The sequence below is a fragment of the Megalops cyprinoides genome, chromosome 21 (genome assembly GCF_013368585.1).
Source record: "Megalops cyprinoides isolate fMegCyp1 chromosome 21, fMegCyp1.pri, whole genome shotgun sequence".
In the NCBI taxonomy this organism is placed as follows: Eukaryota; Metazoa; Chordata; class Actinopteri; order Elopiformes; family Megalopidae; genus Megalops; species Megalops cyprinoides.
In genome coordinates this window covers 781,698-797,500 of record NC_050603.1, presented here as the reverse complement: position 1 = coordinate 797,500, position 15,803 = coordinate 781,698, and the positions used below count along the sequence as shown (strand labels likewise).

General features: G+C 53.0%; 1 protein-coding gene across 5 annotated transcripts in view; it reads right to left on the bottom strand.

Annotated features, from left to right (window-relative positions):
• Positions 1 to 13,357, bottom strand: part of osbpl3a (oxysterol binding protein-like 3a) — a 21,966-nt gene extending 8,609 nt beyond the window's left edge. The window contains exons 1-12 of one of the 5 annotated variants that reach the window (XM_036515919.1): positions 13,292 to 13,333; positions 12,960 to 13,027; positions 9,110 to 9,230; positions 5,124 to 5,255; positions 4,409 to 4,525; positions 3,826 to 3,879; positions 3,468 to 3,581; positions 2,282 to 2,446; positions 1,980 to 2,082; positions 1,791 to 1,894; positions 789 to 881; positions 489 to 648 (exon numbers count right to left, since the gene is read on the bottom strand). In XM_036515919.1, coding sequence (XP_036371812.1) covers positions 489 to 648; positions 789 to 881; positions 1,791 to 1,894; positions 1,980 to 2,082; positions 2,282 to 2,446; positions 3,468 to 3,581; positions 3,826 to 3,879; positions 4,409 to 4,525; positions 5,124 to 5,180 — 967 coding nt within the window. In that variant the 5' untranslated portion in view covers positions 5,181 to 5,255; positions 9,110 to 9,230; positions 12,960 to 13,027; positions 13,292 to 13,333. Of the gene's footprint in view, positions 1 to 488; positions 649 to 788; positions 882 to 1,790; positions 1,895 to 1,979; positions 2,083 to 2,281; positions 2,447 to 3,467; positions 3,582 to 3,825; positions 3,880 to 4,408; positions 4,526 to 5,123; positions 5,256 to 9,109; positions 9,231 to 12,959 lie in introns of all 5 variants that reach the window. The other 4 variants (XM_036515921.1, XM_036515923.1, XM_036515920.1 and 1 more) reach the window with 4 other exon arrangements.
• Between the last annotated feature and the right edge of the window lie 2,446 nt (positions 13,358 to 15,803).

The following is a 15,803-nucleotide window of genomic DNA, read 5'->3' as shown; positions in this document are numbered from 1 at the left end:
GCTGTCAGTGGCTGAGGCTGACTGGTGTCTTTGGTTGCCATAAAATGAATAAGTACCAAAGAATCCACACACACATGCACACAGGACCTTGTCACCGACATAAGCCCCTCTGAGCTTCCAGCCTAACGCAGGAGGCATGGAGCTCTCTGAGTCTGGCTCGGGGCGGGGTGGGGGGGGTGCTGCTCTGGCCCGGCTCTGCAGGGGGGCGCAGGGGGACTCATGGAGGTTCAGCTGAGGGACACCCTGTACCCGCCGCTTCCAGACAAATTCCAGATAACCTCTCTGCCTCTCACTGCAGCAGGAAATGCAACTGAGCTCTAATATCCTGTTAAGATTACTTGCTGTGTGTGTGTGTGTGTGTGTGTGTGTGTGTGTGTGCGCGCATGAGACCAGGCCAAAATTCAGACCAGACCCAGACTTAATCCAGGCCTATATTTGAATCAGGCCTAGACAAGGTGCAGAAAAGTGAAGGTAGAAATCCAGCTCACAGTCACTGGCCACCCGGCAGAAGTCCTCCTGCAGACTAGGCGGGTTGGCTGGTGAGTCCAGGACCTGGGGGCGGGGCTCGGGGCTGGCCAGCGTGGCGGTGGAGAGGTTGGGGTTGGAGGCGTGGAGTCGGATGGAGCTGGATGACATGGAGCCGGGGACCTGGGAGAGGGGCGGGACCAGAGGACCCCAGTCACAGAGAAACAGAGACAGAGAGAGGGGTTTTTGAAAAAGCTGGAGCAGGATCTCTCCTGACTGGGCATTTTAACACACAGAATAACACTATAGTCCATCTGTCATACCTGGAGAGTAGCTTTGGCTTCTTTGCTGTAGGTCTTGGGGCGCCATTTCCTGGGACCCCTCTTGTCTTTTTTTGGGCTGTCGAAGTTGGAAGCCTGAGGTGAGGGGAGTGTAGCGCGTGAGACCACTCTTCCCCGAATCGCTGCATCGCACAGCAGGGTGTGGGTGAAATGAGGTGAGGGGAGTGTAGCGCGTGAGACCACTCTTCCCCGAATCACTGCATCGCACAGCAGGGTGTGGGTGAAATATTTAACAGCTGACAAATTTTTTTCATAAAATATCACTGATGGCCAGGATTACTTGGAACAGTAAAAAATCTTTTCCCCTGAAAAAAGTTGTTTCACAAGATGCACCCAAACGTAAAACCTACAGGCCTGAGAGGGAAAAGCATTACAGAGATAAGCATCGGGAACCTCGTCTCTCCCTGACTGCAATGCAAATGATCAGAGCCACACCGCCAGGGCTGCACAGGGGAGCCGTGTGCAGTAGTTAGAAATGAAGCGCCTTTGTGTTGCAGAGCTGTGTGCTCTGTGGGTCTCCATGGGACAGGACTACACCTACACACACAGTGTACATTACATGGATCAGTGGTGTGAATAGACTACAACGGTGACACCTCTCTCCTCATGGGAGACCCTCTGCAGGTGGGTAGGGCACACCCATATGCACTGTGTTTATAGGTGTAGTCCTGTCCCATCGAGACCCACAGAGCACACAGCTCTGTAAGACAAAGGTTGACAAGTATTCAAATTGCACAGGTGAGTCTCTGCGCTCGGGTGAGTCCCTGCGCTCGGGTGAGTCCCTGCGCTCGGGTGAGTCCCTGCGGACGGGTGAGTCCCTGCGCTCGGTGTGAGTCCCTGCGCTCGGTGTGAGTCCCTGCGCTCGGTGTGAGTCTCTGCGCTCGGTGTGAGTCTCTGCGCTCGGTGTGAGTCTCTGCGCTCGGTGTGAGTCCCTGCGCTCGGGTGAGTCTCTGCGCTTGGGTGAGTCCCTGCGCTCGGGTGTACCTGTAGGCTGGAGATGGCCGGGGCGGAGTATGTTCTGTGCAGCACCTCCATGCTCTGCAGCAGGTGGCTGAGCTCCAGCAGGTAGGCCTGACATGCGGAGATCTCTGTGAAGACGAGGGGGCAGGACGTCAACACGAGGCCTGCATTACCTGACGTCTCACCTGTACGACACGCATCTGCAGGCCTTACCTCTGGAGCACCTGTCCAGGTTGTCGGAGGTGTGCAGCCAGGCGCCGACCTGGGTACGGAAGCCCCCGGGGTGGAGGGAGGGCTGCTGAGTCAGAGTTGAGCGCTGAGGTAAAGAGGATGAGAGTCAGACCCACAGCTCTCTACTGCTTCTACTGTCTCAACTGTGCTCCTGTGTATGTGTGTGTGTGTACTCTATGGTGTTTTCCTCTGAGTGCATTTATTCTATGGTGCTCTCCTTCGTGGTGGTCTGTCCTGTGGTGCTCTCCATGTCAGTTCTGACTGACTGATAGGTGTAGCTATACCCTTCTCAGAGATGCCTTGTCCACTGGGCTGGTGGGTGTGGCAGGGGACGCGTAGGGGTAGGAGAGAAGCTTCTCCTGGGGGTTCAGGGCGATCTCGTTCTGACGGTAGAGGCGGTGATTTCGCAGCTTTGACACCCATTCATCAAATAGCTCCTGGGACTTCACCTGAACACAAAGGCAGACAGCAGAGAAACTCTCTGTGAAAAGATTTTCACTTTTCTTAGCTTTAGAAAATGTTCCCAAGTCAGATTTTTCTTTCAAACATGTCATAAAGTGGAAAAAATCTTTTGACAGGAGCACTCTTTTGACATATGTTTAATGGTGCAGGGGAACTTTACTCTCACTCCTGCGCTGGCCAGCATAGTAGCTGAGAGTTAGAGTGTTGCTCTAACTCTCAGCCCTGCGTGCTGCGCTGCGCTGAGCTGCTCTGGTTACGCTTGGAGCACATTCTTACACAGGACAGCACTGACATTCTCCTGCAACTGAAAGCCAATGTTTTCCAATGACCCCCTGTGAATGCCTTTTGACTTTTTGTGCTCTGTGTGTGTGTGTGTGTGTGTGTGTGTGTGTGTGCATGCTGAGTGAGAGTGTGTGTGTGTGAGTGTGTGTGTGTGTGTGTGTGTGTGCGCATGCTGAGTGTGAGTGTGTGTGTGTGTGTGTGTGTGCATGCTGAGTGAGAGTGTGTGTGTGTGTGTGTGTGTGAGTGTGTGTGTGTGTGTGTGTGTGTGTGCGCATGCTGAGTGTGAGTGTGTGTGTGTGTGTGTGTGCATGCTGAGTGAGAGTGTGTGTGTGTGTGTGTGTGTGTGTGTGTGTGTGTGCGCAGTGTGTGTGAGTGTGTGCGCATGCTGAGTGAGAGTGTGTGTGTGTGAGTGTGTGTGTGCGCATGCTGAGTGTGAGTGTGTGTGTGTGTGTGTGTGTGTGTGTGTGTGTGTGTGTGTGTGTGCATGCTGAGTGAGAGTGTGTGTGTGTGTGTGTGTGTGAGTGTGTGTGTGTGTGTGTGTGTGTGTGTGCGCATGCTGAGTGTGAGTGTGTGTGTGTGTGTGTGTGTGTGTGTGTGTGTGTGCATGCTGAGTGAGAGTGTGTGTGTGTGTGTGTGTGTGTGTGTGTGTGTGCGCAGTGTGTGTGAGTGTGTGCGCATGCTGAGTGAGAGTGTGTGTGTGTGTGTGTGAGTGTGTGTGCTCTCTACCTTCAGGTGATAGATGTTGTCCTCGGTGTCCAGGTCGATGCAGCGGGTTTTCTTCTTGATGGCCATGACGGACAGCCCCACGTCAATGCAGCCATGAAGCCTGCCCTTCCGCATCTGCGCACAGGGTCAAAGGTCACACAGGTCAGTGCAGCTGCAGTGGGCATCAGAGCGGTATCCATCTCCTCAGTACCAGCACAGCTGACACAGGGCCAGCCTGCGTGTGTGTGTGTATCTGTGTGTATATACACACAGAGGCCCAGCATGGCGCATACAGATATGCATTCACATGCACCTGCTCGCTCACTCACTCACTCACTCACACTCTCTCTCTCTCTCTCTCTTTCTCTGTAAGACTCACATCTGCTTCTGACTTGGAGTACTTCAAGATGCCCTTGTCCAGGAAGAAGTACCTCTGTGGAGAAAAAAGAACACAGTGCTACAGCTACACCTACGTTAGTTTACACCCTAAACACCTACAACTACAACTACAGCTACACCCTAAACACCTACAACTACAACTACAGCTACACCCTAAACACCTACAACTACAACTACAGCTACACCCTAAACACCCCCATGTACAGCTACAGCTACACCCTAAACACCTACAACTACAACTACAGCTACACCCTAAACACCCCCATGTACAGCTACAGCTACACCCTAAACACCTACACCTACATTCAGTGGACATCAATCTACACCCTCACCTACGCCTGTATCTGAGGTTGTCCCTCAGCGCATGCAGGTCTCTCTCCTTCTCCTATACTGTCAGAGGCCAGCGCTTTGCTCGTTACACACAGCCAACGGTCCGCTGAGCCCAGTGTGTGTCTGCAGCAGTACACAGCCTGACAGCAACACTGCTGCACAGAGGCATTATGGGAAGCTGTGGATCAGCTGGGTGGGGGGGTTCAGAGGTCAGAGGTCAGACGGACGCCCACCTTGTGCCAGCCCTTCATGGGCCACTTCCTCCTCTTCAGCAGGAAGCCCCCCTCCCTCTCTGGCTCCCGGACATCACCCAGCCCCCCCCGCAAGCCCTCCACTATCTCCCAACTGCCCTGCAGATGGGGGTGGGGGGGGGGAATACGGGAAAGGGGGGAGAGGGGAGTGAGGGAGGCATGGGGTTATAAACAGAAGCAGAATACACACACACACCAATCAAAGACATCAGGGCTGGAGGGGTCACTCTCTCGGATTGGAGATGAGGTGACCCTGATTTTTGGAGATGGATACTTCTTAGCAGGGGTGCAGGGGGTAGGACTGAGTGGGTGATGAGGCCGTGGGGGGGGGGGGGGGGGGGGGGGGTAACGCAGGCAGGGGGAGCCGTGGGGGGGGGGTAACGCAGGCAGGGGGAGCCGGGGGGGGGGGGTAACACAGGCAGGGGGAGCCGGGGGGGGGGGGGGGGGGGTTTCTGGGTGTGATGGAGGGAAATGCTCTCAGCTTTATCACACCATCCATTAGATCGGATTACAGCTCTGCTGCTGCGTGCACAGAGGTCACTCCGTTACACAAAGTCAGGCTAAAAATAGCTTTACTGACACGCCTGCGTGACCCACCGCCCCCGCTCTGAGCCAGTGTGAGGCGGGCGTGGCTCAGCAGCCGTGAGATGGGCATGGTTCAGGCTGGTGTGAGGTGGGCGTGGCTCAGGTGTGTTACCTGGCGGCTCTCAAACTTGGAGGAGCAGCTGCTGTTGCTGCGGGAAGGTGACGCCATCCGTCTCCAGGTTACAGAGTCGCCGTGGAAACCAGAAGCGGGCCACACACCTTACTGAACAAAACCTGGCATCACCTGAGAAGGAGAGAGAGAGGTGAGGAGAGGCAGTCTGGAGAGAGACGACGAGAGGCCGGCTTCATCCCTCATTACTGAAGGCTTGCAGGTTTGAATCCAGGCGGGACACCAGATGACAGGAATCTGATTGAATGAAGTGTGGCAAAGCATGCTGTTGCTCACAGAGAGTGGCCCTAACAGCAGGTGCAGGAGCACAGTCTCACTCCCTCAGACCAGAGGCGTCCCAGAGCTATAACACACACACTTCCACACACACACACACACACACACACACACTTCCACACACACACCCATCAGTTGGTGTGGAGAGCTGCTATGTAAGTTGCATTAGCTCCTTAAGCTAAATTTCCATTTATGTAATGGGACAGTTTAAATCTGAGCAGAGGATTGTGGGTAAAGTTCCTTGGCCTCATAACAAGTTGGGTTCTGAGTGACATCAGCCAAGTAGAGCTGCAGTTACCCACACTCCCCTAATTACACAGTCGGGACGATCATTCACGCTTGGAGCTGCTTCCTCCCATTCCCAGAACTAACTGTATCAGCTGATCCATTCACAATCAAAATAGCTGAATCTGCTCAGGATTTTGCTCTAGAGAAAATGAGGTCCTGAAACATGAGTGGGGTGAGAGGAGCAGGCCCACAGCCCAAATTAACCCTAACCCTCCTAATCCTAATCCTCCTTTTTTCCCCCATTTTCTCCCCAATTTGGAATGGCAAATTCCCCGAATTCTGGAATGTCCAACGTTCGGTCCCATAGCACAACCCCCACTGTCTCCGTGTTTGGGGACAAGCACGTGCCCTCCTCCGAGACACATAACGTCAGCCGAGTGACACGGTCGGGTTCGAACCCGGGCCGTAGCGCTCAGTCTACACTCAGAACGAGTGCTTTTACCGACTGAGCCACTCGGGAGCCCCCAACCCTCCTAAACCTAACCCTACAGCACGAGTCAGGATCACGCCACCAGATCAGAGTTTCACACTCAGACACTCCTGCTGCAGCTTAATCATTTACAGACGGCTCCTGATAGCTGCACGCCCTCAGGTCCACAGTGACGTTACACACTGAACCCTGTATGTACATAACAGGACTAATCAAAGTCAGTGGGGTTAAAACTGGAACTGCTACATGCTACACAGAAAGACAGGGCATGCCATTACAGGATGTGGTGTTACAAACTTTTAATCTCCAGAGTCCAAATTACACGAGACCACAAAACGCAGGGCAGTGGAGATCAATGGAGACTCAGCAGGAAGTGTTCTTCACCTGGCAGGTAGCTGTACCTGTGAGGCATTGAACAGGACAGAGACGGAGAGGGACTATGTCACTCAGGGACAGCTGCACTGGGAAGCACCCCTGTTTCGGAGATCTCCCTCCTACCCAGCGATTCCAGCACAAAATAAGAGCTGTGTGTTTGGAATGCGCTGTGCCCGAGGGGTAATGTGGAGCGGCAGCAGCGCTCTCTGCCTCCCTCTCTGCCCCCCTCTCTGCCTCCCTCTCTGCCCCCCTCTCTGCCTCCCTCTCTGCCTCCCTCTCTGCCTCCCTCTCTGCCCCCCTCTCTGCCCCCCTCTCTGCCCCCCTCTCTGCCTCCCTCTCTGCCCCCCTCTCTGCCCCCCTCTCTGCCCCCCTCTCTGCCTCCCTCTCTGCCTCCCTCTCTGCCCCCCTCTCTGCCCCCCTCTCTGCCCCCCTCTCTGCCTCCCTCTCTGCCCCCCTCTCTGCCTCCCTCTCTGCCCCCCTCTCTGCCTCCCTCTCTGCCTCCCTCTCTGCCCTGTGCTAGAATTTCAGTAAAATCTGCTGGCCAGCCTTTGCAGAGGACATCAGGGTATCTGAGTCGGGGTGAAAGCATCTCCATCGCTTTGCTTCGGAAACTAACTCCCTCCATCAGGCGGGCAGAGCGGATATATTTCTCATGAAGATGGAGAGCAGGAGACCTGAGCTGGGATTTTACTGTAACTTCCTGTACGACGAGGCTAAGATCTGTAATACACTGCAAACCGATACAGATGAGAAATGAGTCATTCTAACCTGAGAGTCAGGAACATTCCCCCTGAGGAGGAGATCAGAGAGCAGAGAGATGCCTTTAAGCCCCTGCTCGGGGGGTGGGGGGAGGAGAGGATTCTCAGTTATTCAACTGGCTTTGTATTTCAATCATTAATTTCATTTTTGTTTTTATTTAAACAGTGAGGTGAGGCTGCGGGTTCTGTGTGCCGTTTCCATGACGGCGGCGGCGGAGTCTGGCGCTCATCGATTGCCGATGACAGGCGCGTATCCCATCTCCCCCATAACGCAGCGATCTCGCCTTTCAGCCAGGCTCAGAGCCCCGCTTCCTGCACCCTCAGCATCGACGGGAAACCAAACACAGCTCCTCCTCGCCTCTATTGTTAGCCTTCCCGTCGATCGAGAGGCAGAGAGGTCACCCCGGACACAGCCGCAAAACGAGCCCTTCCCTCAGCCGACAGGGAGAGGGGCAGGGTGGGGTGAGGGGAGGGGCTAGGGAGAGGGAAGGGTGAGGGGGAGCAGCTATGTGATGGGCAGAGGTGAGGTTTCCAAACTACAAGTCTCATCTCTCCACTCATTCCTCCTGATAGATTCCCTCTGCCAGCACGGGGTCTGAGAGGGCTTGGCAGTGACGGTCCAATCCCAGCAAAGAGCTGACAGATGGAGATAGTCAACATTACCTCATTCCCCGCTCTCCTTCTTTCTACCCCTCTCCTCTCCCTCCCTCTCCCTCCTGTAAATGAGATTAAATTTACAAACATGATTTCCCCTGTCAGTTTGTCAGATGAGTAAAGGAGAAATTTATCCAGCATTAAGTCTGGGTTTCTCCCTGCTGTGCTGGTAGCCAGAACTACAAACAAAAAATGTATTACTACTTTCAACAGGTAGTTTTAAAACTTGCATATTCTAACTGCTGAAATCTTCAGCAGAACATGCTGTCAGACACAGGGTGAGGTCTCCTGCACTGAATAACCTCTCAGACATTGCTCTGTAGGTCCTCTAATGCCAGCTGTTAGAGTAATACTGCATTCATTTAGCTAACACATGGGAAACAGTGAATGTTAGAAACGGATCCTGCCATATAAGCACTCAAGCTGCCAGAATGAAAGAGCAGAGGCACATTCCTTCCTGTGGCTGATATTGGAATATTTGTGGGTCTCAGGACTGAATTCCCAAACCTCTCTCCCCCCGGGCACAGTATGAAAACCTCCCTCTCTCCCCCCGGGCGCGGTATGAAACTCCAGCCTCTCTGGGTGCTCTTACTCACTGCAGACGCCTCTATTCCCGCACACTGCAGACACCTCTGTTCCCGCACACTGCAGACGCCTCTGTTCCCGCACACTGCAGACGCCTCTGCACACTGCAGACGCCTCTGTTCCCGCACACTGCAGACGCCTCTGCACACTGCAGACGCCTCTGTTCCCGCACACTGCAGACGCCTCTGCACACTGCAGACGCCTCTGTTCCTGCACACTGCAGACGCCTCTGCACACTGCAGACGCCTCTGTTCCCGCACACTGCAGACGTCTCTGTTCCCGCACACTGCAGACGCCTCTGCACACTGCAGACGCCTCTGTTCCCGCACACTGCAGACGCCTCTGCACACTGCAGATGCCTCTGTTCCCGCACACTCAGCGCAGCTGGGCCTGCGTCTCTCCACACACTCTCCACTGTGCTGAGCTGTGTGTCAGAGGGTGGTATTCACTGCACCTCTGTGCTCCAGTCCTGGAGGGAGGAGTCAGATCCAGCCCTGGAGGGGTCAGGACTGCCCTCGCTGCCTTATTTTACATCGGCAGTATTATTATACACACACGATAAATCATTTATTTTGACATCTCCCTCTGTAAAGATCACTCACTCCACGGTCTGCCTTGTCCATGTTTCTGTTCTCAGGAGATGCTTCCTGTTTCAGGCTGGGGACAGGTGCTGTGGCCGACAGGATTATAAGGACCTGCTGCTGATCTGCCCCCCTCTGCACCCTGCGATAAACCCACAGAAAACAGCAGAGATTAGGCTAAAAGGATCATATCTCACCTTTAAACACACACTCTGATAAAAATCCCGCAGTGATAAAAAACACCAGGACCTTTTCACTTCCTCTTCCACAGCACTGAGTCAACCAGAACACTGAAAAACAGGCCATGTTACAGGAAGAGAACTCAAGAAGGCACACCAAGTTACAGAAAATGAACAAAGACAAACAGACACAGCTGCAGATTGAACACACAGACTGTGCAACCGGCTGTTTTCAGCACATGCTGCTTGGCCTAGCGCTCACACACTGTGTGTGGTGTGTTTTCAGCTGAACGTGCAGGTGCTGAACAGCCTGACAGGCCCAGAAACAGGAGCTGATCAGAGGCTGTTTCAGAGGGAGGGCCACGCTCCTGAGGAGTTTATGACCCAGCTGAGTGGGAGGAGAAGGTGTGGCGTGAGCGTGTGTGTGAGAGAGCACTGGGGTACAGGTTAAGAGCATATTATTACACAGCATTACGGGGACTTCGGGAATTCCTGGAAAACGGCTTTGCATGAATGAGCCGAAGGCTCTGCTCTCTGCGTGTGAAACCCGACCGCAGGAGCGCACCCTGTCAGCTCCACGCTGCCCATGCCACAGTGTCCTCCGTCAGCCGCTTTGCATAGACACGGACGCCTGCAGAGAGCCATCACACCTCCGTCACATCCACAGGCACCGAAGCCCTCCGGCTGATCTGGGGTCAGCTGTTACTAAAGGCAGCCCCTTCTAACCTTTTTACACCTGTACAGCCTGACTGTGCTGAGTGCAGCATGATGTCCCCTTTCCACACTGCAGCCTCGCATTTCAGCATTGCCATGACGCATTTCAGCATTGCCATGGTGCATTTCAGCACTTCAACATTTCAGCTTTTGGAACACACATCAAAACTATCATTTAACATCTTAACTACTTTCAGTATAAATACTGTGTGTTTCAGTTTAAATATGTTTCTTGCCGTTTTCAGAAAAAAAGAATGCTTTTTGCTAGTAACAGGCTGAAAATAACATTATTGCTGTGTTACATGTCCGCTGTCACATTTGCCTTGTGTGGATGTTTAGTCCTTGCCGCCCATTTCAGTAGAGGGAACCCCTCCCAGCTGGGTTACTCTTACATCCACAGATCAATGGGCAATGGGCACTGCACACACGTAAGAGACCGCAAAGTGACTTTCCTCCATTCACAAATTCCACTGAACCTGCTGTCACCATAGCAACAGCGAAGCCTGCACTCCCTCTGTGTCCGTCACACAGGAGTGATGGAATCTCATCTCCCAGCCAGCACCTCACCCTCACCTGCAGCAGATACCGTGGAAATCGAGTGTTCCTGAGAGCACGTGTTTCTGACACCACGATGTGTTCCCGAGACTGCACTGTGCTCCTCAGACCGCGCTCTGCTCCTCAGACCACGCTGCGCTCCTCATACTGCGCTGCGCTCCTCAGACCGCGCTCTGCTCCTCAGACCGCGCTGCGCTCCTCAGACCGCGCTGCGCTCCTCATACCGCGCTCTGCTCCTCATACTGCGCTGTGCTCCTCAGACCGCGCTCTGCTCCTCAGACTGCGCTGTGCTCCTCAGACTGCACTGTGCTCCTCAGACCGCGCTGCGCTCCTCATACCGCGCTCTGCTCCTCATACTGCGCTGTGCTCCTCAGACCGCGCTCTGCTCCTCAGACTGCACTGTGCTCCTCAGACCGCGCTCTGCTCCTCATACCGCGCTCTGCTCCTCAGACTGCGCTGCGCTCCCGATCAGCTCCTGCACAGAGCAGGCAGCGCAGGCAGAGCAGAGGGAACTGGGACAGCGGCTCTGAGCGGAATCCCACCCCGGCAGGCGCAGAATTCAGAGCGAGCCGCAGGGATCAGCCGCAGAGAGAAAGAGCCGGAAACGCAGCTCGGCTCAGGGAATTCCCCTGTGAGTGAGGGAGGCCAAGAGGCCAAACACGCCTCAGCCTGGGGGAGAACCAAGGAACACACGCGCAACGAGTGAGCGTGCCACTCAGCACAGGAGAGAGTCCCACCGCTGCTCCCACTGCTGCTCCCACTGCGCTGCCCAGAGACACCTGTGCCTGCCCTCTCTCCCTCCCTCTCTCTCCCTGTCTCCCTCTCTCCCACTCTCCCACTGTCTCTCTCCCACTCTCTCTCACACTCCCTCTCACACTCCCTCTCTCCCACTCTCCCTCTCCCCCCTCTCTCACACTCCCTCTATCCATCTCACTCTCTCTCTCCCCCTTTCCCCCACGCTTTCACTCTCTCGCTCCCTCCTTTTCTCTCTGACTCATCTCCCTCAGAGTCTCTCCATGTCTTGATGCAGCTTCATTGGGTCTCTAACTTTCGGCTGTGTTTACAGCTGCAACAAGCAGGAAAGATGCAGGAATGTGCTGGCATGAACCGCACAGAGGGGGGAGGTATGCCAGCCATGCCAGGGGACACAGCGAGAGTATCACACCTATCATAGGTGCCTGGCTCTCCGTAGCACCTGACGCAGGTGAGAGGACAGGTCTATCAGTGACAGTCTCTCACAGTGACACAGATCTGTCAGTGACAGTCTCTCACAGTGACACAGGTCTGTCGGTAACAGTCTCTCACAGTGACACAGGTCTGTCGGTAACAGTCTCTCACAGTGACACAGGTCTGTCGGTGACAGTCTCTCACAGTGACACAGGTCTGTCTCTGGGTTTGAGAGCTGACTGCATCCCCAGCTCTACCTGGCGGCCAGGAGTCCAACCCCCCCCCCCCCCCCCAGAACAACGTCACGATGCCTGCCAGCAGCAGCTCTTTGGCATGTGGAAAAACCCCACAACCAAATGCAGGCAAACTTTTACTTACCAAAACTGCGACTAGGGACAAAACCTCATGCCGTAATTGGTTGCCCTGGGGACAGCCAAGGGCGTGCATATAAAAAGCTACCATTTCATATCTGTTTGTGCTTCAAGTGAAATCTGAGGTCGATAAAAGCCAAGCCTATTCACACACACAAAGCTGAGATACAGAAGTATCACTCACACATCCACACAGACTCGCAGTCAGCTGCGCCGCCTCATCAAAAAGTTGCAGTTTGTGAGACGACAGCCATCTGTTTCGTAATTACACACTAAAAACATTAAGCGTATAATATATACTGCAACATATGCAACAAACATCCCAGCATCAGGAAAGGGAGGGGTGTTTCTCGAATACATATTTCTGACTCAATAATCTCATTTTTATATAATAGCTTCATTGTGTCACAAGCGATTACGGCTGCATTCTGCTCACGGTCCTCCGCTGACCGCAAACCGTTTTTGTTGACGGTAGAAAGAGAAACGAGTATCGCTCGCCAATACATGCAGCAGACGCAAAATATACCGCCTGGGGGACCACCTGAGACCCGCTGCGCGATACCCTCATATGCACTACAGCTGTCCGTGCTCTGACGGTTTTGTGCATCCCCGCCATCAAACACACACACACACACACACACACACACTTGCTCCGTATTTTACTTAGCACCTGACAGCGCTATCGAAACAGAAACGTTACATAAATCACGATGATAGAAGTGCCATGGGGTCACGAGCTACACCGGCTCGTGATGTTATATGACAAAGCTGTGCACGCGCTAGTGAGCTGCATCCTTACACAAGGGCACGTGAAAGCCCGTCCTGGTGAAACGCTCACTTCGCTACAGCCGCACACGGCAAACAGAACCGAAGACAGCACGCTACCTGCAGGATCCCGAAGCGCTCCCGCTGGTGTTCGGCAGATCTTGTGTTCTTCTGTTGTATTTTTAGTCCTGTTTAAAAATTCCCCCAATGACTAAATAGCGTTACAAACAATCTGCCGAGCTATCAGCAGGCATCGCGGCTTGCCGGGACAGGTTGGTACGGAATTTCACAAGCAGTCAATTTGGAAGACCAAGAGCAAAATTTTTAGACCTAGTTAGCAATTAGCCAATCAGCTATCAAAAGCAAGACTCCAAAAATCTCATCTTTCAAATAATTTCTATTTATAAATTTGATGTAAAGTGACAATATATTAAAAATAAGGAAGTTTGTACCTGAACTAAAAGTACACAGGTGTCTGTCCTTTGCCCCTCGCGACTCGCTGCAATGTGCGCGTCTCGTAATCAGCTGCTGCTCAGTGCAGGGGCGCGGCTGAGAATGAGTGACGTCCATTTTCGCCAATGAATGAGGAAATCACTGCACGTCACAAGGGCGGGGCGAGACTTAGGAAGGCTCTGTTATTCTGCCTGTGTTTATCCCCTCACCACTGCAGACCCCGCGGCGTGTGAGCAAGGTGAGCACAGGTAGAAAAGACCCCAGGGCCCCCACCAACCGAAATGACGCTTTTGCTTCAAACAAAAGTTAAAAACATGCTCAGTGATTGTAACATTATATTAGTAAGCATGGGCTCTCTTTTCTCTTTAACTGATGAAAAAATCATTAAAAAATAACGTGCAAACCGACTTGCGATTGCACCTGTACTGAGGCTGTCTGAGGGCTAGGTTCTGGCTGCGCTCCATCCCCGCCGCCGGTGGCGCGTCTGTTTATTCCCACGGCACGCGTGAGCGCGCCCACAGCCCACTCAGAAAGACGCAAAACTCCACGCTCATCCCGGCAGCCCTACGGCAGGGAACCGCACCGCCTGACGCCAAGCGGGCGTGTGCACATTCCTCCAAGCTTCATCACAAATTATGTCTGCTTTCCTGACCATTAGCACAAGAGACAATAGTCTTGGAATTTCAAAATAATTTTCTCACAGACTTTCTTTTAGTAACACCACAAAAACATGGGTTTGTTTGCTTTAAAACAATGCAATGCATTGTTATGGAAGAATATTAAAACGGTCATGCTGGCAGCAAAGGGATGCGTTAGAGCCGTCTCTGTTTTACCTCAGATTTAGTGTAAGTATATTAGCCTCCTCAAAGGGCATGTGCTCAGTGACAGCCGACAGCTACTATGTAGAATTTATGAATACATGCAATACTGTATTAACTGCAACTGGCTCCTGTTGCAGTAAGGCTGGTATAATAACAGACAGATGCAGAGATGGATCTGGGTGACCTGGATTCATTGCCCCATTTCAGATATGCCAGTTAGAGGGCGATTTAAATTATGTCATTAATTTTCTAATTATGATAGGAAAACTTCACATAAAGGAAAATCCAAATTTCTGAGATATGGAGGGATGGATATCACCACCAAATGACAGAAACAGAAAAACGTCATGAAACACGCAAATAAAATTAAATGAGCGAGATCTTCACTCAGTGTAGTGTGAGGAAACAGTGGACTCAAGGTAAAACTTTGATGACCAGTATATGACCAGACCCACTGAAATCTTGCCTGTTCAAATGTAGAGATTGTTGTGAAGATGATTCATGTTTAAAGCCAACAGCGTGAAGCGTGAGTCGGAGTCTGGCTGATATCTCCACTGCGCACATTTCCACAGCAGGAAAAGCACATGAGCGGAATGCTTGCCATTGCTGTGATGCCTGTGGTCTCCCCGTGCAGACAGCACCTCTCAGCCCCTCCCAAAGCGGGGAATGTGAACCACGCAGAGGGACAGGCAGGGCAGGAGTCAGCTGACCCAGCGCCCGGGAAACGAGTCTGGGCGGCGTCTGGAATGAGCCCAACAGGCAGAACAGCACCATGTTTCCCTGCACAGCGGCTGAGAAGGGAACTCCAAAACCAGAGGATATGACACACTTTACACCGGTTCAGGACTTCAGTTCCCATCAGCCCCCTCTTCCACCTGCAGCCCAATAGTGTTCCAGGCTGACTCATCTCTGGAGTTCCCCTGGCACTGCCTGCTGGATGCTTGAGTAGAACTTTTTGCTTCAGTTGTTTTTGCCATGACAACAGAAACTGGCGCACAGCGGGGATCACGCCTCCCTGCAGGGTGCGGTTCATTCTGCCACCGCCTGCACAGCCACCTTTCCTGCCTGCGCATACCTGTGCAGTCAGCGCATCCACAGCGCAGGTGTGACAGTCTGAGCCGTAAAGCTGAGCCCCGCTGCAGAGACTGGGGCTTCACAGAGACTCACAGAGACTCACAGAGACACACAGAGACTCACAGAGACTCACAGAGACTCACAGAGACTCACAGAGACACACAGAGACTCACAGAGACACACAGAGACTCACAGAGACTCACAGAGACACACAGTGACTTACAGAGACTCACAGAGACTCACAGTGACTCACAGAGACTCACAGAGACTCACAGAGACTCACAGAGACACACAGAGACTCACAGAGACTCACAGAGACACACAGAGACTCACAGAGACTCACAGAGACACACAGTGACTTACAGAGACTCACAGAGACTCACAGTGACTCACAGAGACTCACAGAGACTCACAGAGACTCACAGAGACACACAGAGACTCACAGAGACACACAGAGACACACAGAGACTCACAGAGACACACAGTGACTCACAGAGACTCACAGAGACACACAGAGACTCACAGAGACACACAGAGACACACAGAGACTCACAGAGACACACAGTGACTTACAGAGACTCACAGAGACACACAGAGATACACAGAGACTCACAGA